The sequence below is a fragment of the Gouania willdenowi genome, chromosome 13 (assembly GCF_900634775.1).
Source record: "Gouania willdenowi chromosome 13, fGouWil2.1, whole genome shotgun sequence".
Lineage (NCBI taxonomy): Eukaryota > Metazoa > Chordata > Actinopteri > Blenniiformes > Gobiesocidae > Gouania > Gouania willdenowi.
The window spans coordinates 33,485,775-33,510,261 of record NC_041056.1 but is presented as its reverse complement, the minus strand read 5'-3'; the positions used below and the strand labels follow the sequence as shown (position 1 = coordinate 33,510,261).

The following is a 24,487-nucleotide window of genomic DNA, read 5'->3' as shown; positions in this document are numbered from 1 at the left end:
CCACAGGAGCTCAAAACTTGAGAATAAATTAAAATAAATATTTTGGAATGACCTGTGTACATACATCTACTGATGCCTCTGGACACATCAGAGGCATCTGATGACGTTGAGACCATGTGCCTGGTCTCAGCGGGCGTTTCGGGTCTTTCAACATAATACGCCCTCCTGCAGGTGACCCAGCCGTGGCTGATCAGGCCCCGGCTCGTGTCCAGATGGCTAGCTAGCTACCATGACTCCATGGCTCTCCTCTTTTGAGCCACAGCCATCTTGAGGCCCTCTCTGCCACGTCGGTGGTACTGGCTCTCCTCCTTCTCTCTCCCTTGTTGCCCAAACAGCTGAGTGCTCTGGTTAGGGAACGGGCTGCAAAACTCCTACATCCAACCTCCACTGGGAAACACCTTGCTCTCCATCCAGTCAGCTGGCAGACACTGACCAGTCCCGCATACTTGGAGAGCTTCCTCTCAAAGGCTTCTTCCAGGCGATCTTCCCACGGGATAGTCAGCTCCAGCAGCACTATGTGCTTGCTGGCCTCAGACATAAGCACAATGTCTGGTCGCAGGATGGTAACTGCAATGTGGCCGGGAAACTTCAGCTGATGTTCAAGATCCACCAACGGCTGCCAGTCTTTTGCAGAGGTTAGGATTCCTGCAGAGGTTCTTCTGGCCGGGGTTGGCTGCTCCCCAGCTCTGACAGAGGCGATAGTTTCCTTGGAGGGTCAGGCACGCTTGTCCTTCGCTGATAACTTCAGTGATGGTCATAACAACCTGGTCATGCCTCCAGCGGTACCGCCCATCTCCAAGTGCCCTGGTGCAACAGCTGAGAATGTGTTCCAGGGTTCCTGTCTTGGAACACAGTGGGCATACTGATGTCTCTGCTATGCCCCATGTGTGCAGGTTTGATGGACTTGGGAATACGTCATACACTGTCTGGATGAGGAATTTGATGCGGTGAGGCTCGGCTTTCCACAGCTCAGCCCAAGCCACATTCCTCTCGACCGCGTTCTCCCATCTTGTCCAAGCTCCCTATTGCTTCATTCCCACTGCATTGATAGTTCTTGATTCTTCTACTGCAGCTCTCACCTCCACCTGGACAAGGCGGTGCCCTTCCTTCCCGCTGGTGTTTGTTTGGGGAGTTGGAAAGGAGCCTAGCCCAGCTCTGCCTCTTGTGACCACTCCCACCAGGCTCCTCTGACGCAGCATTGCCTCTGCCTCTTGAACTGCATCCTCTGCCCTCCCTTTCCCTCCAGTTCTCACTTGGCTCCCTGCTTTAGCCACCTTCGAATCACGTGAGTCCCTGTACTGAACCACTTCTCTGGCTCTTGTAAACTTAAACTCCTCCTCCAAGGATTTGAAGGGCAGCTGCAGTTCATTTGTGTTCCCATAAAGTGCGAGGCTGTTCAGGCTCTTTGGTAATCCAAGCCATCTCCTGAGGTGGCTGATTACCCTTCTCTCTAAGCTCTCCACTGTTGAGATGGGGACTGCATAGACAAGGAGGGGCCACAGGATCCTGGGTAGAATGCCTTGTTGGTATATCCAGGCTTTGAACTTTCCCGGGAGGCCTGACTTGTCCACGGATGTCAGCCAGCCATCCAATGCAGTGCAGGTCAACTGGATAGAAGTTGTGTCTTTCAGGGAGCTGTCAAAAACAACAACACTCTGTACATCACAATCATTGATAGTAATAGGCAACTGATTTCTATTGTGACAAAAGTCAATAACAAGTTCACCAGTTTTTGATGTGTTCAAAAGCAACTTGTTTCCCTTACTCCATTGAACTCCTTTTTCTACCTCCTCACAATAAAGTGATTCATCTTTTGAGCTGATAAGCCCAATGATGGTTGTATCATCTGCATATTTAATTAGCACATTGCTTTCATAAGATGCTGCAAGGTCGTGAGTATACAGGGTGAACAACAAAGGTCTTAAAATACATCCCTGTGGGGAACCAGTGTTAGTACACAGCTCATCAGAAATACAACCATTAATTTTGACCCTTTGTGGTTGGCAAGTTAAAAAATTAAAAACCCATTTACAAATGGCATCATCAAGTCCAAGGTATTTGAGTTTATGAATAAGCTTTGTTGGGACCATTGAGTTAAAAGCTGAACTGTAGTCTATGAATAGCATTCTAGCGTATGATTTCTCAATATCAAGATGCTTGTAAACAAAGTTCAAAGCAAAGGAAATGGCGTCCCCAGCACTTCTGTTTTTTCTGTATGCAAATTGGAGTGGGTCCACAGACACAGGGATTTGCTCTAAATCCAGCACCAATCGCTCAAAAGTTTTCATCAAGACAGATGTGAGGGCCACTGGCCAATAGTCATTCAGACATGTCACAGGTGTCTTCTTGGGCACTGGAATTATAGTTGATCTTTTGAAGCTAAGTGGAATGGTGCACTTCCTGAGTGACATGTCGAAAAGATCTGTCAGAACAGGGGCAAGTTGCTCAGAGCACAGTTTAAGGACTCGGTGAGGAATACGGTCTGGTCCAGGAGCTTTTCTAACTTTAGTCCTGGAGAGGACCCTCTGGACATCCTCCTCAAGGATGGTGAAGCCACAGGGCTCATTACAAGCAGGAAAAGCAACAGGTTCAACATTTACAGTTTCAAAGCAACAATAAAACTCGTTAAGTTAATTTTTCCAAGTGGTGATGGAGTTTAACCCCTGCCACATACGTCAGGGGTCTCCCTCCATAAAATGTCCCTCTATCTTGGCTCCACAGGCTCATTTAGCTGCTTTAATAGACCGTTCCAATGAAAATCCGGACAGTTTATAAGCTGTAGCATATTCCAGATTTAAAAACCTCAGCTGTTGAATTTTCTTATTCACGTCCACATTATACCACTGTTTTTGACTAGCATGCCGTTTTATAACTTTCTTTGGGACACAGCAGTCAATACAAAATTCGATGTACCCAGTGACTATCGCAATACTCTTGCAAATTTTCAGAATGGAACACAGACCATTCTGTAGCATCAAGACATCCTTGTAATTTAACTTCACCCTCCTTTGTCCAACAATAAACAGTACATAATGTAGGCTTTCATTGTTTACTCCTCTGTATGTATGAAGGAAGAAGTAGTACAGAGGAGTGATCTGATTTTCCAAAAGCTGATCTGAGGCTGGATTGATAAGCAGACTTCACATTACTATAACAATGATCCAGGATGTGTGTTCCTCTAGTTGGATGTTTGACTTGCTGATAACAGTTTGGAAACGCAGTTTTAAAATTACATTTATTAAAATCACCAGCTATTATAACCACAGCGTTGGCATAGGAGTACTCAAAAGTGTGTAAAATGTCGCTTAATTCAGCCAAAGCAATAGAAGTGTCCGCCTGTGGATGTATGTAAACATCACACAGAAACATCACGGAGAATCCGTGAGATGTGAAGTTGTAGTTGTGCATATTGTGTTGTGTAATCAAGCCAGTCTGGTGACAAGTGTGAAGCTTAGGTATAATGGTGGTGGCTGTGGACAGAGGGAAGGAGCGAGTGATAATGCCTAGAACAGGTATTTGGGATCAACGTGTCTAAGATTAAGCAGTACGAGTTTTATCCCACAGCCCAAGGCATGCCAGTGCATTGTAAACCAATGTTCGTGCAAGAACCGCTATTGCAAACCCAAGCGCTGCCCCGGCCCAAAGATGCAGCCAGGCCAGCAGAAAGAGCGGGGGCCAAGGAGCCCCAGGCCACCCCCCACGGCCGAGCAGCCCTCTAGATGCCCCCAAGAACCCAAGCCGAGAGGCAGCCACCGCCCTTTGAATAAATTGATTATGCATTTTAGGCTTCTAAATTTGCCTCGCTTAATGATCTTTATTGTCGATGAAGAAAGGGTTTTTAAGAAGATTGGCATGAAATAAAAAAATTCCACCTGTCATGTCTCCATTCTCCATCAGGGCACCACACACTTTGAGAAGCATTGCTCTACTAACAGGCTATATGGTTGATTTGTTATGAAGTTTTATAAATTTGAATTTTAGACAAGAAGAAGAAGAAGAATGTATGTATGCATTGGGTGCAAAAGTCCATGTGGCCCCTGAGTCAAAAAGTTTGCCCACCCCTGAACTAGAGTGAGCTCTTTTTCATCTATTTCACCTCGTGGCTGCCTAACTGTTTCCTTGACTGTAAAGTCACGGAGGTTTTTGCATACTGTCCGTTTCCATTTGCTTGAGCCGGGACCGGTTACTGGTTCAGCATTGGCCTCCGTACCTGGAGGAGCACTGAGATCCCACAATGCATCAAAGACGTTTTCTGTGCTTTGCAGTTTGATGTGCTGATCACTAGCATCACCGTTGTGAACAAGTCCTCATTTTCGGCTTGTAATAGTCTGTTAGGTGAATTATATGCCGGAAGGTAGATCATTTCAAAAATACACACTAAAGAAATTGACGTCACTTCCTTTTTGACTCAGCTGTTGCTTTTACAACAATAAAATAAAAATCATACACACAAACACCATTTTTTCTTTATATTTTTAATAAGAAATTTACAATAACAAAAATTTGCTATTATCCTATTTAAAACAAAAAACAAAACAAAAAAACCCTGTTTTTTACCTGTCATAATTGCCACCAGTGCATCTCACCAATGGCAACTCTCTTCCAGTGAATGAGAGTCCAACCCCTCTCAAAAAGACTGGTTCCAGAGCCTTTGCTATGTGTCAAGGTGAGGCCGACTATATCTCGTCTGAACTTCTCTACCTTGTGCACCATCTCAGGCTCCTTCCCCGCCAGAGTGACATTCCACTTCCCTTGAGCTAGCTACTATAGCCGAGGATCGGATCGCCAAGGCCCCCGCCTTGGTCTACTGCCCGATCGACACTACACTCGACCCAAATCCTCCATTCTGCAGGTGATGAACCCACCTTTTATAAGCTGTGGGTTTGAAAAAAAGATGCCGTATGCGCCTTCAGCACATAGTCTGACTAAAATGATTAAAAATCATACTTTCATTAGAGTAAAGGACACTACAAAAGGCCAGCAGCTTGCTAATGTAGAGAACAAAAAGGAAGAACTCTCCAACTACAGACTACAGTTACTTTAAGGTTCATTTGAAACTGGCAGATAATAATGGGATAAAAATGTATCCCGGGGGAAGAGAAAAAAGATTATAACCCCAAAACTAAGTTTGTTCAACAACATACAGAAAAGAACAAGCACTAAGATGCAAGGGACCAACGCTCAGGTGTGACTGCCTGAACACATGAAGAAAAAAAGGGGAAATGATGTGTAAACAGAGATTACGGCAAATTATCATGAAACCAAACAAGGCTCGATCATACCTACCTGAGAGCATGAAGGTAATCACAGCATATTTTGAGTGGAGGTCAACAGAGATAGCCAAGCTAGCCATTTCAGAGCAGCTTAAGGTAAGTCTGTGTGGATCTGTGCTATGTACTCAGTATGTCACGAAAGTCACACAACCACACAGTAAGTCAACAGTATGAGTCATTGACCGCAGAATCCCTGCCAAAAATTCTTAGATTATAATCACAATAAAGTTTGCAAGAAACAAGGACTCTGGATTTATTCCAGGTGTGTATAAATGAGCTTTGGCTGCTCTCTACTGTACATCTCACAAGGGTTTTAAATGTAGTAGAAAAAAAATCACTGTTTATTGTTTTTATTTATTAACAATAATTTACATCTTACAAAACAAACTTCATTTCAAACATGAAATGGTCCAATTGCTGTACACATGCACAATATAGCAGACAGTTGTCTTATAATCATGCTTGTCTAATGATCAAATAATTACATTTTGTACTGTTTCATCATGTTTAAGCTGAGAGCAGTTGCTTAGTCAAGGTTCATCCATTATGTATGAGTGTAGATTTATAATATACATGACAATAGTTGACAGAAATACAACATTTTTTTTTTATTGAGAGAGAACTTTACTGTACGTGTGCAGGTGTGTATCTTGTCTCAATACAAAGGTTTTCAAATATAACCACTTTATTCCTTGATCCCACTGGAGATTTATTTATGTGCATACAATTGCGAGAGGGAGCAGTTAGCAGCTTCAAAAAATAGTTGTTGTGATTGTTTATTCAAACTGCAACACCAATGCTTTTTGTCTCAACTAATTCCAAAGTAAACAGTTTGTCTTTAAAAGGTGGTTGCAGCCTTAGAGTGCTGAAACTGTATGGACTGTCTTCATTATTGTACAACACACAAGCCATATATAATACATTCTATAATTGATGCTTTAAAGTCTCTGAAGTGAATTAGACATTTCAAAACTGTTATTGCCTTTAGGTGTATTGTTTCCAAATTACTTCAATGCCAAGTTTCAATATTCCTGTCCCTGGTCCATATCCTAATGGTATTAAAGATTAAGAGCTAAAGTTGATGTTTTGTGTTTGCAAGTCTTGACAGTAAGTATAGAAAAAGTTGAGCTGGCTAATTTAGCTTTGTTTAGCTCTTTGTTTGTATGTTTGGTTTTATTTAAAGTAAGTCTATAATCAGGAGTTAGCGGGTCCATGAAGAGGTGACAGTTTGTAAATGTTTTAATAAGTCATTAATTATTCCATCTTCTATAAACGTTTCCTAATCAAGGACATTTAGTACATGATATTCACCAACCTGAACAAGGGTACAACCCATGTACACCATGCACATGTACAAATTCATACACACATTTACTCTCAAATAACAGATTCTAACTAACACATGTATTTTTTATGAAACTGTACGATACCTGAAGAAAGCACTTGTTTGTTCAACATGCAAACTTCACACATGCATACTGTCAACAAACAAACTATAAGGCAGTGTTGCTAACCATTGGTGAAACTATAGGATGAACATGAGCTTTTAAATAAGAGATTATTTAGTAAGAAGCTTCCAGTGTGTCCTCCATCTACGTTATATATGTACAAAGTACAGTGTCAGTGCAGGCCACAATGAGAGGAAAACTGCAGAGCAGTCCACATCCACAAAGGATCAGATGTAGGTAAAATAATTCAACAGTCTAGTGCAAACTGCATTTTTACTTTGATTTGTTGATTGTTTTCTGTAAAAAGAGTTTCATGGCATTCAATCATCTTCAGAGGTTGTAAGATGAAGCCGTGGTCCTGGGTTTAGGCTTATCCTACTACACTAATAATAATTACTTTTTGGACACTGAAAAATGCCTCACTGACAGAACAAAAGAACAAGGGGTCCCAGGAAAATGCTAGTTTGAACAGGTGCATTTTGAGTAGTGATTTGAAGTTCTGTATTGAGTCCAATTTCCTGATGTTCTGGGGGAGTGAGTACCAGAGGGTGGGGGGGGGTGGGGGGGTGGGGGGTGAGAAGGTTGGTGTCATTCTTACTGATGTCCGGCTGACTAAGGTTAGTGTTCACTTTGGGGTTGGCAGCAGTTTGTCTAAAAAGTGTGGTCCAGGGACAAAAGATTGGAAACTGACTTCACCAATGTATACAAATCCCAGGTATGATGTGGGTAACTGGTTTCAGGTCTTTTACTTTCTGGTAAGACACTGAACCCTACATTGCTTCCTAACGAGGTTTAACACCTTGCACGACAGCTCTATAGATGTGTCAGAGAATTTAAAGTGACCTCAACGAGTGGTGATAAAAGTGCTTTAAAAGTCAAGTCTTTATGTTTCTTTTTCCTTCAAAATGCCTTCATGTTTGTGTTTTAGGAATAATTATGTGTCTCTTTCATTTTAAGTAGTACAATGAGAATGAGTTGTATTTTCATGGGAGATCATGTTTGTTGAGTTCCTGTAGTCCCTAAGTAAGGATTGGAGAGGCTGTGAATTTTTGGTGTGCGTCTTCCTCTTAAACCAACTCTGGCTCCAGTTTGTGGCCCGGCTCCACCTTCATGGGCATGCTGAATCTTAAAGGCTTCTCTAAGATTTTGAGCTCGGACTTCTTTACTCTGGATTTCCTCCACTACTCTTCCAGGGAACCAGCCCCTTTCACCATCATGAAGCCTTTCACCCATCATCCAGCCTGGACCACAGATACAGAAGTTGGTCCAAAGTTTACATTGGGTGACAGACATTATGTAATTATAAATGAAAAAGTATGCTCACCATCATCTGTACACTCTAACAGGTTCAAAACATCTGCCATCTCTGTAGAGATCTCATCTGGCTCCTGAGCTGAGTAGGACTGTATGCACTGCACCTGTGGAGAATCTGGTAAAGAGCACAGATTATTTACACCTCTAAAACAAGAGAGCTTTGTCACTAGTATTTTGACTCACCTGGTTGGTGGGAACTGGTAGACATAAATCGTGTGCGGCGGCTTGGTGTGAGTGCACACATCCATCGCAGTTTATCACTCCTGTTAAAACATACCTTTAATTAGCTATTAGGATTTTTCCTTTTTTTTCCCAGTATTGGCAAATGCATTTTGATTTTATTAAAAAAATGGTTTCCTCTCATTTACAAATTGTTGAATACCTTTAGCTGAGTTTCGCTACCAACTTAGAGTCTGTGATTTATGTTGTTTTGTTTTGGGTTCAGTCTGTTGTGTGTCTGAAAACCATTTAGTCATTGTGCAGCATTTCAGTAGATATTCTAACCCCTCTTGAGGGAGTACTCACATGCTCGTGGCCTTAAGCATGTAGTTGACATTACGGTCCTCTTGGTTCTCTAGCAGTCTGAGATTAAAGACGTTAGCTAGCAGCTGCCCATGGTCCTCAAGATCTTCAGTCCTCAACATGGCCCGTGTGCACGAGTCTAAAACATGAAACTTTTCCCCACTGATAGCAGAGAAAAAGATTTAATAATCAATATTTTTGTTTTTAAGAAAAACCTAATATATTTGCAGACATCCCAAAAAAAGCTTTTTTTGCGGTGAGTAATTACTGCATATCCAGACTTGCTTTTGACTAAAGCTAAGAAATGAAAGTGACAAAGCCCTAAAGCCCAGAGGGGTACAAAAATGTCTAGTTTCTACTATTTTAACAATAACAGTATGCAAATAACAGCCTGTTATAGCTCACTATAATTAAATGTGGTAAATCTCCATTTATCAAACCCGCTTGCCCTTTTTCAGGGTTGCGGGTGTCTGCTGGTCCCTATCCAGCTGTCATCAGGTGCTAGGCAGGGGGTATGCCCTGAACAGGGCGCCAGTCCATCCCAGGGCAGCATATACATAGTCAGACAACCACTCACACTCGCTTATATAGGCAATCCGAACATAACTATATTTGAATTGTGGGAGGAAGTCAGGAGAACATGCAAACTCAACACAGAAAGGACCCCCAGAACATTCTTCCTGTGAGGCGGATGTACTAGCCACTACACCACCGTGTGTCCTATGTAGTACAGCTACGTAGTAAAATAGAAATTTCATTACTGTATGTGGTAGAATAAACAAAATATTTTAAGAAATGTTTTGAATGTGTGAACATCAGCTTACAGATAAGGCTTTGCTTGGACACCGCAAGCTGACACCGAAATCTTCCACAACACATGGCGCACCACGCATTGTACAATTAGACTGCGTGGTAACTCCAAGCCTGACTTTTAGGGAAAGTGCCTACAACAGTGCAGGGACCAAAAGGCTAAAAAGCAAACACTGAAAGTAAATCACAAAGCAAAGCTGTGATTATATGTATACACATATACACATATTTGGGCCTCTCCGGTGGGGGCCTGGCCCCTCTGTTGGTGGCTGGGCCACTACATAGAGTGAAAATACATCAGGATGGTGTGGTCGGGCGTGGCGGTGGGTCTCGGGGGGGCTTTGCTGGGGTCTCTCCTTGCGGGGTCTTTCCGGGCGGTGTCGGCCTGGTGGAGCGCGGGGACGCTTCCTCCCCTTGGGTGAGGCTTGGTGCTTGTTTCGTCGGCTGGTGGCCTTGGGGGCGGGCCCCGCGGTGTGCGGGCCTGGGGCGGCCTGCCTCGCCGGTTTGGGGGGTGGGTGTGCTGGGGGTGTGCTGGTGTCCTCACCGGGGTTGGGGCGGGGTTGCTAGGTGCCTCGGAGCGATGCTGTTTACTGGGGGGCGGCGCTAGCTGTTCCGGTGGTGGAGGTTGCTGTCGGCCGCCTGGTGGGTCTGTCCTGCCATCTGCGGACTGGTGGGTGGGTCCGGGGCATCTTTGGCTCGGGGCTGCGGTTCCGCACTTGATGTGTGCCTTTGGGGTGCCTCCGTCCCCGCGGTGGGGATCGCCGGTTGCTCGCGGGCCGGTGGGTGGCGCTGCTCCGTGGCTGGCGCTGCCCGGGGGGCGGCGGGCCCTGGGCTGCTGGCCTTGGGCTGTCCGGGGCTGTGCGGTCCTGCTGGGCTGTGGCCGGGTCCTGGGCGGGGGTGGGGGGTGCGTCCCGGGGGGCTTGGCCCGGGGACTTGCCCTTGGGGGGTCCTGGTCCCGGGGGGTGCTCCTGGGGCCCGGGGTGATTGGCTGGCTGGCCGGGCCGGTCCTGGCGGGGGTCTTTCGGGGCGGGTGCCGCGTGCCGCGCCCTTGCATACCTAATGGTACGGCCCCTGCTTGGGCAGTGCCCCGTGAGGCAGGGTGCTGGGGATGCACAAGGCGGTCTGGCTTGGCCCTTGGAGGGGGCCCTGGCTTTTAAAAAAAAAAAATAAATAAATAAAAAAACTAAAGCCCGTGGCGCGGGCGACATCAACAATAGGTGATTTGGGGCGCCATGGGGGGCTAGGTTGGGGTGCCTGGGGGCCGACGGGGAGACTCCCGGCGGCCCCCTGGTGCCTTATGCGGCTTGGGGTGTGGTCGTCCTCCCTGGGCGGGCTGCTCCTGGTGCTGCGTTCATTCCGGGTCCCTCTGGCCTGGGGTCGGGTCCCTGCTGGCTCTGGGCCCGGCGGCGGGTGCCCGCCGGCTGCCCGTTCGGCGTGGCTCTGGTCGTCTGCTGGGCGTGGGCTTTGGCTCCTCCGCTGGGGTCTCGGGCGGGGAGCTCTCTGGGCCCTCCCCTCGGGGGGTTGGGCGCGGGGGTGTGGGGGGGGTGGGGGGGGGATGGGGTGGGGGGTCTGGGGGTTGGGGGTTGGATTGGTGGCGTGGTGCGCTGGGTCCTTGGCTCCTTGGGGCTTTCTCGGGTGTGTATGGGGGGGGCGATGGTTGCCTCTCGGTTTGGGATCTTGGGGGCGTTCGGGGGGCTGCTTGGCCGTGTGGTGGTCGCCGGGGGCCCACCGGCTCGTGGGTTTTGCAGTGGCGGTTCTTGGAAATACATTTGTCATGGATGCACTGGCCTTGGGCTGTGGGATAACACTCATACTGGGCTCAACCACAGACACGTTGTTCCCAAATACCTGTTCTATGGAATTTCCACTCACTTCTTCCTCTGCTCACAGCCACCACCATTATTCCTAAGCCGCACACTGGTCACCAAACTGGCTTGATAACTCAACAATAAGCACAATATACACAACCACAATTTCACATCGCATCACTTGAAATCTATCGACTACTCCCCACCCATTCCATTTCCTATCTTGTATTCCTCTTCCCTGTTAACTTCCCCACCCCTCTCCAACCCCTCACCTTGGTGTAACACTGCCCTCTCTTTTTTTACATCCTCCCTTTAATAAAGTATTTCTTACCCTTCCCTAGGGAGGGCTGGTGATGGTCACAATTATGCAATGAAATAAATAAATTTATTTAATTGCAATAACAAAATATGCATTGCTGTTAAAAGATTGCACTTCTTGTAGTGTTAACCTTCGACAGAATGTGCAGACAAGAGAAAAAAACAAAAAAAAAAAAAAAAAAAAACAAAGCAAAGCTGTGCCTAACATGACAGAAATAGGGGCTGATGATAGGTTTCACAGAAGTAATGCCAGCAGGTGAACATCAAGTACATTACGTTGTGCTACCTTTATACATGCAAGTGACTCTTGTGTATATTTCATTGTTTTGTGACGTTTAATAGAAACTACAAAATTTATCACATCCAAAACCAAATATCTGGGGTTTGTATGACTTGTATGGCTCTATTTATCAATAGCTGTATTGCTAATAACGTTTCTTTTCATTTTTATTAAATATCAGAGTCAAGTCGTCAAAATACTAATTATCCATATTCTAAAAATCTACTAAGCTTTGCCAATGAGTAATAAGGTGAAAAAAAGTACATCTCAAGTAACCCTACATATAATTTAATGATATACTTTATACTTAAAATATCATCATGACATAAGTGTTAAAGTTGGACTTGTTAAGTCATCCTCATTGAGGAGTATTTGTGAAAAATTGCTCACCTTCTTTTAGTGACCAGCAACAGATTGTTAAAAAGGAACAAATAAACAGGTTGATAGAGTTTCCGGCTCCTCATGGTTCGATTGCTCTTTGGTCCAGCCATCAGCTGCACTTCCCCTTTCTTCAGCAGCCAGCGGGAATGAGAAATGATGGGCACAGACTGCAGAAGTAAACACAGGTCTGATATTCAGGGTTCAGCTTAAACTTTACAGGACCAACAACTGGGAATGGTAGGGTTTGTTAAGTCTATATTCTGAAGCTTTATTTCAGCAATAAGGACATCTTGAATCATAACACTCCTATCGATAATCAGGCAGCACGATAACTGGTAAAATGATTTTACATCATTATTTTAAATCAAAGTATGAAGTGGACTAAAGGATTATCCCTAACATCACACTGATGATGAAATATAAACCTAGTGTCCATGTGAGCTAAAATATATTCAATTCTTCATAAAAACAGGGCAAAATGTGTATCACAGTTTAGCGAAGGTTTGTATTGTGTTTCATAAATCGAAAGACATGACTTTTGACCAAGTACAGGACCTTTCTGTGTGAGCTCCTAACTTTTTTCCTGTACCAGACTTCATGGTCCATCAGTGACTTCTAAGAATAAACTAGTTTTAAAAGAAAAGTAAATAAAGATGGATTTTTGTGATGACATCCATTCTATAAACAATAATATCTTATCTTGATGGGTCAGTGCTGTTTTAACTTTAAAAGAGAGAAGGGCACATAAAAGACATATCAACTTTTGTCTTTATGTGTTACTATATTCCTTATAAGATAAGAGGTTTGTTATCCCTCGGGTTATGCGAAAGCCTAATGAGTGGTCTGTCAGATTTTGGTTGAAAAACCATTTTAAATATTGGTATCTTTTTAATTTTTTTTATTTTTGCAATTGAAAATGCTTTGCTGTGAGAAGTTCTTGCAGGAAAATACCTTTGCAGGAAGCACATCACTCAAAAAAGGGAATGCACACCGTTCATGTAGCAGAGGCTACACTCTTAACATTAGCCGCAGTGCGAAATAAATGCATCTATGACTCAGACAATCCTGTCCTCCCAGCTTCTCTGCTATTTCTACAGCTTCTGATAAACTTGACAAACCACCTTCATTGTTATTTTTATAAAGACTAACATGAGAACAGAAGATCAGATGAATTGAACCAAAGACTAAGAATTCTAGCAGTCTTCCTTCCTTGTGGAGCTCACTGAGGTGAGGCCAAGGGTACATGAAAGAGATCTCTTGTGCATTTACCATAAGCGTTTATATTACAAATACCATTGATACACTGAGTGACTTCTGTAAAAGGACTACATCTAATGCGGTTTAAATCCAGGTTCATTTTATTCTATCACCATGTCTTGGTCATGTAACTCTGTATGTTAAAGATCTATTGAGCGTCCAACCAAACATTGTTCTCACTAGAATTCATTAGCTGTATAATTATTCAGCATTGTGTAGACTGTTTCTGACAGTGTTTTACCTTGGATTTGAACTCCAGGGTTTGGCTGATGCTGATGAGCTCCTCTGTGCGACTCATTTTTCGAACTCCTTCATTACATTCTTTTACAATCTAAGGAATACACAGATAATTTTTTTTATTATTTTAAATAAAAATTCATACAACGTCTCTGATACACTTTTTCCATTAACCGGAGCATTGCTCCACGGTTTGATGCTCCGTGTCATACACTCCTCCAGTAGATGTCAGACTTTCTCCCTTGGCTCCCACATGTAATAATCTGTGCAGCCACGAGTGCACAGATTTTTTTAAATATCAGAAAATCATCATGCCTAATTGTTTACTCAGGAATGAGTGTAAACAAAAACTATAGTGACATGTGGCACACTATTCAAAGGAAGTCAATAATGAATTACTGTTTGTCCCATAAGCACACAACTCTTTCAGCACAGATAATAATACTAACAATACCCATGTCTTCATCAGAGCCTGCCTTACCTGCTCCAGCTGCTGATGTGCTTTCACAGCGTTTGCTTCTCTCTCAGAATTCTCCTCACTTTTTTTAAGGATATTCTGCAAACACAAAGAAAAAGCGAAACACAACCCAACTTTACATGGTTCTTCAATAAAGGATATTTTTAATTCCATTTTATTTACAAAATTTTGAAATTTGTATTTTCACAATGTTATATGTAAACAATTTTTTTGTTTATTTTTTAAAGGTATAAATAGGAGACTTTTTGGTACATGTGGCAATTATAGGCAAAGGGAAATATATTTGTATCACATATTTCATACACAAAGTAACTGAATGTGCTTAAATTTTGAGAGTATTTAACAGTGGGATATGTATATATATTTGGTTATAGATGCTAAGTGTGATCTTATTGTCTGTGATGAGTTTTGAAGAGCATGAATTTACTTTCAGGAGCCTGAACTTTAGTATTGTGTAAGACAAAGTTAATCTGACCCACAACAAACATTCACTTTTGCGTTGCATTTCTTCCATAATCAGATGATACTGACAGAGGTTTGTATATGAAGACAAGCTACTACTTAAGGTTAAAAGCTTTTATGTTTCACAAGGATTTGGAAGAAAAGCCAGTGATACGTAATGTTGTTTTTGGTGAATCAGTTTACTGTTGTTAGACTCACTTGGACAAGTAGCTTAAGCCTTGTGATCCTTTGAAATGGAAGAATTAGGAAAGAGGTAAAGGACAAGCCCCTGACATGAGGATGGTTTTCCAGAAGGAACATCGTCTCCCGGAAACGCTGGTTTCCTTCTCTGCACACAGGAAAACAAAACACAAATAAAGTTACTCAATAATTTATTTTAAAAAACTGTTGATAATTGATGCCTCTGGAAAACTTTCTTAGCATTGATTCCACTCAAACAAAATATATTTTTGACACAAGTGCATAGACAAAAAATGATCACAGAATTTTAGAGCATTATACTATTACAAAATCCTAACATTGAGCTTTAGAGGCACAAACAAAAAAATGGCAAATCATTGTGTAATCTCATATTTTGGCTCAACAGCTATTAATTGCTTGAGTAGTATAGCAAAGAAGAGTGATATTGTTCACAGTGAAGTTATTTCATTTTATTGACACAATCCTCTGCTTACGAAGAATTGGAAAAAAAGAAGAAGACTACACATTGTTGTGATCAGTGTTGGCCTGAGCTGTGCAGCACAAGATAATAAAAAACGGCACCTCATTGCGCATTCATGTCATCTAATCAGACAACAATCTGATCCTGGAGCCCTTAGCACCCTGATCAAATTATGTCATATACAATACAATCACAAATCATGTAACAGTGTGCTTTGTTGAGATACAGCATCAAAGTTTGTAAGCCAGACACAGGCCTTTTTCAAAGCACAGACAACAAAAACAGCCTGACCTGTTTCAGTTGCTGGCTGGCGCTCAGTTTAATACCTGTGACCCAAAGTGCCAGCACTGTGACGCGTGGGAAAGTCGCACTGTTACTCAGGTATGTGAGGTTGAAGAGGAAGGACTGACACATTCAACTTCAACCACACCCTTCATAGCATAATTGCCTTGATGAAAAACAAACCAGTTTTTTATGAAAAGAGAAGGAGTAACAACATTCATAGACATACAAAAAGAAATGTCTTCCTCACACATCTTCCTTCAAATATTAGCAGCAGCAAATCAGGCCTAATTCACCTCTCACCTGAGGAACATCAACCTTGTCTCTAACCAGAAACAAAACCATCATGTAATTAATAAAAATTGTTTCACAGGAAGGAATTCAAACACACTTCAAGCACACTGTACATTGATGTGCCTTAAGGAGGAAAGTACTCACAGAATGCGCCTGTAGTTCTTCTCCTGGTACACCTGGTTAATGACGTATGTAATGAAGACGCTGAAGTGTTCGACTGCATGGTGATGAACAATATCACACACATCCGAAATCCAAATGGACTCCTCAATTCGGTGCTCAAGATCCATTAAGAACCTATATTTATACAAATCAAGAAACATTTAACAAAACATGCCATATTAAACCCATTGACTGAACAGAGATTCTACCTTTCACTGGCCTTCATGACTTCCTCGATGTTGGAGAACAAAAAGTGCATGTCAGATTGGCTTAAAGTGTTGACAAGAAGAGGGTTCCGGAGGAAGTGTGTCTCTAAAATCTCCAAGCTCTTGTAGTAGGACGCTTCAGAGGTTATGAGCTCAAACATTGTCTAAAAAAAAAACACAAATGTTAAGTGTCCATACTGCGGCATCCATAAATGACTTAATCCTTTTTGTATTAAGGTTTTGATTTTTCCTCTTCTTTTACAATTATTGATTACATTCATCATCCATACTAGCAGATATGTTGTTCCGCATCTGAGATCCTCTCTGTTAGTTTTCATTGTGAGCCAGCAATGTTTTATTTACTTTATAGTTAATAATAGTTAATTTGTTGGTTGCAAGTTAGTCTTTTGTATTGATTTTTTTGGGGTTTTTTTTGTTATTTCATTGGGATTTTTTTCTATTGTTAGTTTGATCAGTTATTCCTTGTCTGTGGGTTTAGGAATTCTTCTCGTCAATACACCCTGTATTATCAGTATCCACTGTATTTGATGAGAGCACGATTAGGCTCCTGTTCGTTTCTCCTGATTGCTTCCCTTATTTATTTAGGATGTCTCTGGACACATTGTGGTTGTTAATGCATTGTCTCTTTGATATCCACTCTTGCCTGGTTGGTCAGCTTTTCAGTCAGTTCTTAGTTTATACCTTTTGGTCATCTTTATTTTGCACTTTGTGCTTTTTTTTGTGTCTGTTATTTTTCAAGTATGCAAGGTGGGCACACTAGTTATACTCAACCACCCCATGATGCATTGCGAGCGGAATGTAAAATCATCCTGTGACCGGCTTCAAGCTAAAAATCAAACAGCCCCTTTTCAAAAGAAAAGCATCTCTTCTTTTGTTTTCCATTAGTTTTTTCACGCTTTGTAAATAGGGCTCTTGTTTTGAAGTTAATCAGAGTAGCATATTGGCGGCCAAAATGGAATCTCCGGAATGTCGTAAAGTTGTAATGAAATGCGCAAGTTATATGGATCAAAGGAAATGTTGATATTCTACTTGGTCAATTTCTCACTTAAAATTATTTCAGAAATTTTAAAGGTGGAGAATCAACAGAGATATTTAGCCTCAGTGTGCTTCTGGTTTTGGTTGTTGTAGGTTTGAAATGCATCTTGGGAAGCTTGGAAGTGGGAGCGGTTATCATCCTTATCATACTTATAGCATATAGTAGGCAGTATATACTAATTGAGTTATATATATATTTATATAGCATGAAGTACGTTATTTTGCCATTTCAAACACAGTCATGGAAAGGTATAATTCAACCACACCGCTCGCAAGCTGGTGCGATTGAGTTGCGCACTGGCTTTGCCCAATGGTGCAAAAGTTCTCCCTTCGAGATGGCACTTCAAGCTGTTACTGAGAAACACCGCTGCGTCTCTTACCAACTCTCATCTCAGGAACATACATCTTTCTGAACTACAGCCCTGAATGATGAGGGAGTATGATCCATAAATAAGGTGGGCACAATCCTGAGCGCAAAGGTACCCCGTCACGCCTTTAGGGAGAACACATCCTTTGTCCACACCTTGAGAAATTACTCAGCTCGGCTAGATGAGCCGTGCCACCTGCACTGCTCAAAATAGGGGCCTTAATGTTTCTTTTTTTGTCAGTTTTGAATGGATAACCTGCCTTGGTCATGGCAACTCAGACAACAAACACAACTCAGAAGGCATGAGTCAGAACTTTGCTTCATGATGACAGTAAGCTGTTACTGTGTTGTATGTACAGAAGGTAGAAAACAATTGATCTGTTATCGAAAAGATTTACTGCTGTGAAAATATACCAGAGATATACCAGCTTCTTGAGTTCAATGGTGATTTCCCTAGGCCAATATTTTAAAGAGGGAAACATAATCACACATTGAAGTAATGCTTAAAAGGTGCTCTGACACCTTAAGACGAGACCTAAACTCAGAAACAGATAGTAAAGAATTAAAGAAAATGAGTTTGTAATAAGAAAAAAGCAAAAGTAGCAGTCTTCAGTTACAGGAGTGAAGGCATGTTTTTCTGTAAATCTAATGTAAAAAAAAAATGTTTCAGAAGCTAGTGGTCTACTTCATTCATTAACCATCTAAACTTTAGAGTAATAATCCACAGATTATTTATACTTTGAGGTGTGACGCACCAACAGAGAGAACATTAATCCCTATGCATCCAAAAATTGCAACAAATCATAATTTGCTTCCACCATGACAGTTCTTGTTTTCTCCAAATGTTCAAAGAGTTATGTGTTTAGCTGGGCCCTCCCACATCTATCTCTATCTAGAGACAAAAAATTATTTTAAAAAAACACCGTAAATACTGTATGTTTAAAACTACAAATTAACTTTCTTCTGTTGATTCTTGTTTTGTTTTTTTTTGCCATTGAAAGAGGCCATTACATCTCAAAAGAATGTCACTAATCAATCGATTTTTATTTGTATAGCGCCAATTCATAACACGTGTTATCGCAGGTCTGGACGCGGAGTGAGCCAGGGTCTCCTCTGCTCTGACTGCAGCTGGGAGTGCTGTGTGAAGCTCCTAAGAGACTGACAGCCTGAGTGCTTTGGAATGGGGAGGGGCTCTCGACAGCACCCGCTGCTGGTTGAGGAGAGTAATTGCAGAGCGATATGTGCTTTTACGTCACGCCAGAGTCTGAAAAAACATAGGAAAAGTCTCAAATAACATCGGGAAAAGTAGCTAGATTTTTGGCTAGTAGTTTTGACAAAAACAGTCATTTAAGTCAGGGTACTTTCAAACATTTTTAAAATTTTATGTAAGTAGTTTATCAAACTGGTTCCAAGTACAATTAACATTAAACTAAAAGGCTGACAAGTTACTTTAGTCACACAGTCTTTTTACTTTGTTTAACAAAAGTGGTGAAGCATTAGCAACACTTGCTACATAAAGGGCAACATATCAGTCTAGTGATCTCTATTTTTTTGAGATACACACTGATGTTAATAAAATCCTACTTTAAACAGTCTTTGAACGCCTCATTTTCCTTAGTTTGGACGATCGAATCCTTTCCAAGATAAAACATTACTGCAAAATGGTGATAAACGATGTAAACTTGATTTATATACAGTATATAAAAAAATTCAATATAGTTTTACAAGAAAAACAATAATGGGTCAAAGTCGGTGCAGAAAAATGCCACAAAGATCAATTTATTAATCACTAGCAGCACAAAATCAACATTTTGTGCCACTTTTGACTTTTTCCTTCATTAAGGCTGAAATGTGTGATTACATTCTGTAGCGTGGCTTCTTACAGGGCAGCTCTGAGTTGCTCAAAGTAGTTTTTAAACCACTAGTTTTTAAAAGACATTCCGGACGTTGTCACTTCAAGCAATTCACGGTAAAATTTCCATGAGTTGTAGCGCAGCGACAGAGTTAGTTACAGAAGAAAAATACATGCAGTGTTTCCTCAAGCATCTCTCAGTGCTTCCAACACTCAGAACTGATGGAGTTTAAACAGAGGACAGATGGACATCTGCACTGAGCCTCCGACAGGCACCCAATAGCACAGAGAAAGCATCACAGCTCCTCCTTGCACTGGGAGGGAGGGGGAGCGGAGATCTGCGCTGATTGAGTGTTAATTCTTCGGTGTGTCTGTAGTGCTGATACGATGCAAAAGGTGTGATTTAGCAGAGAAAAAAACCTTTGGATTTGCTGTGTATGGGTCACAGACATGTGGCACAGACAGGGCACCGCGGGGGATAAAATGTGCACTACAGATGATTCTATGATCTCCGTGATTTGGCAGATCGTCGTCACGTTTTAATCCTGAACGATCTAATATCATCAGATCGCACACCCTTAAGTCACACCCAGTATTTTGCTGCAGACTCTGACTACCCTCGAAAGAACATTTTTGTTTTTCATGTTTAAAGATCAAAACCAACCACATAAAAGAAAAGGTGAGCACCGACTCAATAAAAGAACAATAAAACATGATTAACAATGACTCGTCAATCTGGAATTTACCAAGCTTTCTAAGACAGAAGAAGCGCTGCTGGCTCTTATTATTCATTGCATGCGTGTTATGCTCAAACGTCAGTTTGTTATCAATAATGGTGCCTAAGTATTTGTAGGACTCTACCATTTCAATGTTCAGTCCATTGATAATAGTGTTGACAGAAGAAGGAAAGTTTCTGAAGTTGATCAGCATGTCTTTAGTCATGGTCACATTAAGTGATAAGAAAGATTCCTGACACCAGGTCATAAAATAATCAATGACAGGACCATGTTCAACAGGCTAACAGTAACAGTATAATCCCCAAACTTTAAATTGTGACAATTACCATACTGTATGTGTTCCAGTCATTCATATACATGATATAAAGGAGGGGAGATAAAATACATCTTTGGGGAGACTTGAATGTTACAGACCAGTCAGATAGTTCTCCATTTACTCTCCCTCTCTGAGTGTTACGTGTAAAGAAATCCAAAACCCAACCAGCAATAATATTATCAAGGCCGAACTGGTCAATAAGTCTCCTGACAAGCAGATAAGGCTGGATAGTGTTGAAGGCTGAAAATAAGTAAACAAATAGTAATCTGGCATGGGTGCTTAGGTCTTCAAGATGGCAATAAATGTAATTAAGCATGGTTAATTTGCCATTAATGTGATGAAATGTTCCAAACTGTGAATCATGCTAAAGTCTTGTGGGAGCAAAAAACAAAGTCTAAAGGTGTTTTTGGTGGTTATATAAATATAAGAAGTTTAGTATCTAAATCAGAGCAGATCGAGCAGTTGCTGACAAATTCAAACATTGATTTTTTTAGGGTTATCAGAAACTTGGTTAACCCCAGCATCACCTGCTAGATTTCTAATGTCACAACTACAAAACACCCCAACAAGAATAACTAATACTTCTCAAACTTTAATAGACTTAATTTTCACAAATAAACCATGTTGCATAAGAAAAACAAAAAACTTTATTACTGGTATGTTATGGAAAATAATAAAATGGTACGTTCATGCCACACAGAAACATACCAATGTTTGAAAATGAGCTTAAAAAAATTAACTGGATGGACCTGACCTCAGACAAAAAATGTGAAGATATCTGTGAAAATGTGATAGAAAAAAGGAATCCTTGATAGCATCATGTTAAAAAACAATGCCCCTGAAAAAGAGATCAAAACACAAACTGCCATGGTTTAATGACTCAATCTGGCTCCAGATGAAAAAGAGCGATCTTGCTCTAAAAAATGTTTTGAAGTCTGGTCTCACCACCGATCGGTTTGTAAATAAAAACTGCAGAAATAAGGTTACTTCACTACTCAGAGCAGCAAACATTTCTTTTCTGGATATAATTAAAGAGGCAAAGGGAAATAATAACATTTTGTGGAAAATTATAGATAAGCTTTAATTAAAGACAAAATCAGCAAATCGGATTATACATTTAAAAATAAATGGAGAACAACACAACAATTTGGTTGTGGCCGAAAATTTTAATAATTATTTTTTTTCTTTTTTTTATTACCTTTGTCTGGACATGCTGTCAAAGGTCAACACTACAAGAAGTGCAATCTTTTCAGGACAGCAATGCTGTCTTAAAAAAAAAAAAAAAAATTAATTCTGTTTTAGAATTAGGTACAAATTTTACATGTGAATATTTTAATCAATTTGTAGCTAGTGATGAAACTTATCTCAACCTTAAACCCACAGCTAAAGATATCCATGGACTTGACACCATATTTCTCAAAAAATACAAACATTTAAAGCTAGGGTAGGTGATTTCCTCCATATACACTTTTTAAGTTTTTGGTTGAAATTGCCTTTATGTCTATCTTTTTTTTAACCAATCACCAATCTTCCTGTCTCCCTGCTCGTTCTCGACCCCTCGCATGCACAAGCTCACACTGAAAGCGTGTCACTGCTGACAGAGTTAAAACAGAGTTTTTGGTCACATTTTTTTACATATATGATGATAAAGTTTATTGTTTACTTACTGCTGAATGAGACATGAGACAACGAAGTTTCTACACAATACAAGTGATGAGCTGAGCTCCTCTTCTGCAGCTCTGTGCGCATGCATGTGAGTGAGACGGGCACAGAGGGGAGGGGCGAGGGGGGTAAAGGCAGAGCCATCAGGGAGGCTACATTCAAAATCATGTTAGCTTTTGAAAATCGCCTACGCCTCCAATACCAATAACCAAATTAATAAATAGTTCCCTTGGGGAATGTACTTTTCCCACTGCACTAAAACCTGCCATTGTAACCCTTATTTACAAATCAGGTGATAAACAAGCCATAAGCAACTATAGACCAATAGGTATACTCCCTGTTTTTTTCAAAAGCTATAGAGAAAGTGGTTGCCGAACAGTTGACAACAAAATGAGTCCCTATGGCATGCACCCTATGCAGTTTGGCTTCAGAACTCATCATTCTACTGAAACTGCCTGTTGTTATTTTATGGAATCAATTAAATTAAGCCTTGACACAGGAAAGGTGGTAGGTGCTGTATTTTTAGACCTACGCAAGGCTTTTGATATAGTTAATCATCTGGTGTTATTGTCCAAACTGAAACAATATAATATATCCACGAATACCCTTGGCTGGATAAAATCCTTTTTAGCTGGGCCCTCTCAGTGTGTCCGTGTAAGTGAAGCTGTGTCCCAACTGAGAAAGTGCACTATGGGAGTGCCACAAGGATCTATTTTGGGGCCACTATTGTTCAGTTTATATATAAATGACCTCCCATCCGCGTGTGATGATGTTGATGTCCAGATGTATGCTGACGACACCATGACCATGAACAAGTGGCAACCAAACTATCAATGGCAATGGACAAAATTTCTATATGGTTGGAGGATTCCTTTCTAACACTGAATGTGAGTAAAACTGGTACTTTTCTCAACAAAAAACCAAACAAAAAAACGTACACCTTAATTGCAGTAAGAGGAGAAAAAATTCAAAATGTCAACGAGTTCAGATACCTTGGCATAATTTTAGATTCAAGACTAAGCTTTAAGAAACAAATCAAAAAGATATGCCATACAATAAAATGTAATCTGTTTACATTTAAATCTATAAAAAATATATTGACAATACAAAGAGCTAAAACCTACTTCAACACAATGATATTACCCCACTTACTCTATGGTGTATCATGCTGGTCACAACAAATCCACAATAAAACCTTTAGAATCACTTATAAGCAAGCACTTAGGATCCTAGACAGGAAATCACGACAGTATCATCACTGTCAAATATTAACCAAATATAAAATGCTCAACTTTGAATATATAGTTAAGTCAGCCAATCTAAAGTTACTATTCAAGATTATTAATAATGTGACACCTCCACCACAATTGGTTTGTCCAATTAACCTCTGATCAGATGGTCATAACAACAAGATACCATACCAAAACAAAAAACAGCATTAGGACAATCGGCATTTTCCTTTAAAACTATCTCAGAATGGAACAAACTTCCAACTGCACTAAAACTATGCAAAGACTTAAAACGATTTTTCCTGGATGTGAAACAACATTTTCTGGAAAACAAAAAAAAACAACAACTAACCTTTACATCTGAGAAGGGTAGCTGGTGGGTATAGAGTATAGAGGAACAAGTTTTCCCGTTGATGAAATTTACTTTTTTTAAATGTGTAATAGCACCTTTTGTAAATATTATGAACTGTATTGTTTTATGCTTTTTGTACAGTATTTTGTAGTTGTCTGTCTTGGGGACTGCAGATGGAAATTAGCTCCAAGAGCTAAAGTCTGGTACAAAGCATGATTAATGCAAAAAAATGAGAAATTAAATTAAATGGGTGAACAGAGGGACAAATGGGTGGATTAAAGGAATACATGTTGACAACCTTGAGTTAAACCCTTTGATTGACGGTTTCTTTTTTTTTTTACGAATAAATGGCTTCCATTACAGTGACTGGCATTACCAACCCCTACAGTGATGAGCAGCTTATTACAACGATGTGCTGTGTCCTAAACCCACTGCTCATCAACCACTACACAATTTGGCTCAACAGTAACCACAAGAATGTTTTTCTATGTGGAAATGTCCTTCCCACTCTCATCTTGGCTGCTTCAAACACCACCTTAACACCGTCTAACCTGGCAAAAACTACGCAAATCATCCCTGACTCCTAAATCAGAGCATACCAGTGCCCGTTTAACTTTAACTTGTCTGTGAAGCTTCGTCCGTTTCTCATGCAGCAAATTTAATCAGCTTCACCTGCTCAGATCGTTTAAACATCTAATCAGAGCTACAGAAGATCTGTGGTAA

The 24,487-nt window shown here is 41.0% G+C and overlaps 1 protein-coding gene and 1 pseudogene across 1 annotated transcript in view; both read right to left on the bottom strand.

The window, feature by feature from the left end:
• Positions 1 to 220: 220 nt before the first annotated feature.
• Positions 221 to 24,487, bottom strand: part of LOC114473981 (uncharacterized) — a 105,524-nt pseudogene continuing 81,257 nt past the window's right edge.
• ngef (neuronal guanine nucleotide exchange factor) overlaps positions 5,833 to 24,487 on the bottom strand; it is a 38,426-nt gene continuing 19,771 nt past the window's right edge. The window contains exons 6-15 of the mRNA XM_028463769.1: positions 16,197 to 16,357; positions 15,970 to 16,122; positions 14,787 to 14,916; positions 14,130 to 14,204; positions 13,653 to 13,742; positions 12,164 to 12,321; positions 8,561 to 8,719; positions 8,219 to 8,298; positions 8,046 to 8,150; positions 5,833 to 7,962 (exon numbers count right to left, since the gene is read on the bottom strand). Coding sequence (XP_028319570.1) covers positions 7,715 to 7,962; positions 8,046 to 8,150; positions 8,219 to 8,298; positions 8,561 to 8,719; positions 12,164 to 12,321; positions 13,653 to 13,742; positions 14,130 to 14,204; positions 14,787 to 14,916; positions 15,970 to 16,122; positions 16,197 to 16,357 — 1,359 coding nt within the window. The 3' untranslated portion in view covers positions 5,833 to 7,714. The remainder of the gene's footprint in view (positions 7,963 to 8,045; positions 8,151 to 8,218; positions 8,299 to 8,560; positions 8,720 to 12,163; positions 12,322 to 13,652; positions 13,743 to 14,129; positions 14,205 to 14,786; positions 14,917 to 15,969; positions 16,123 to 16,196; positions 16,358 to 24,487) is intronic.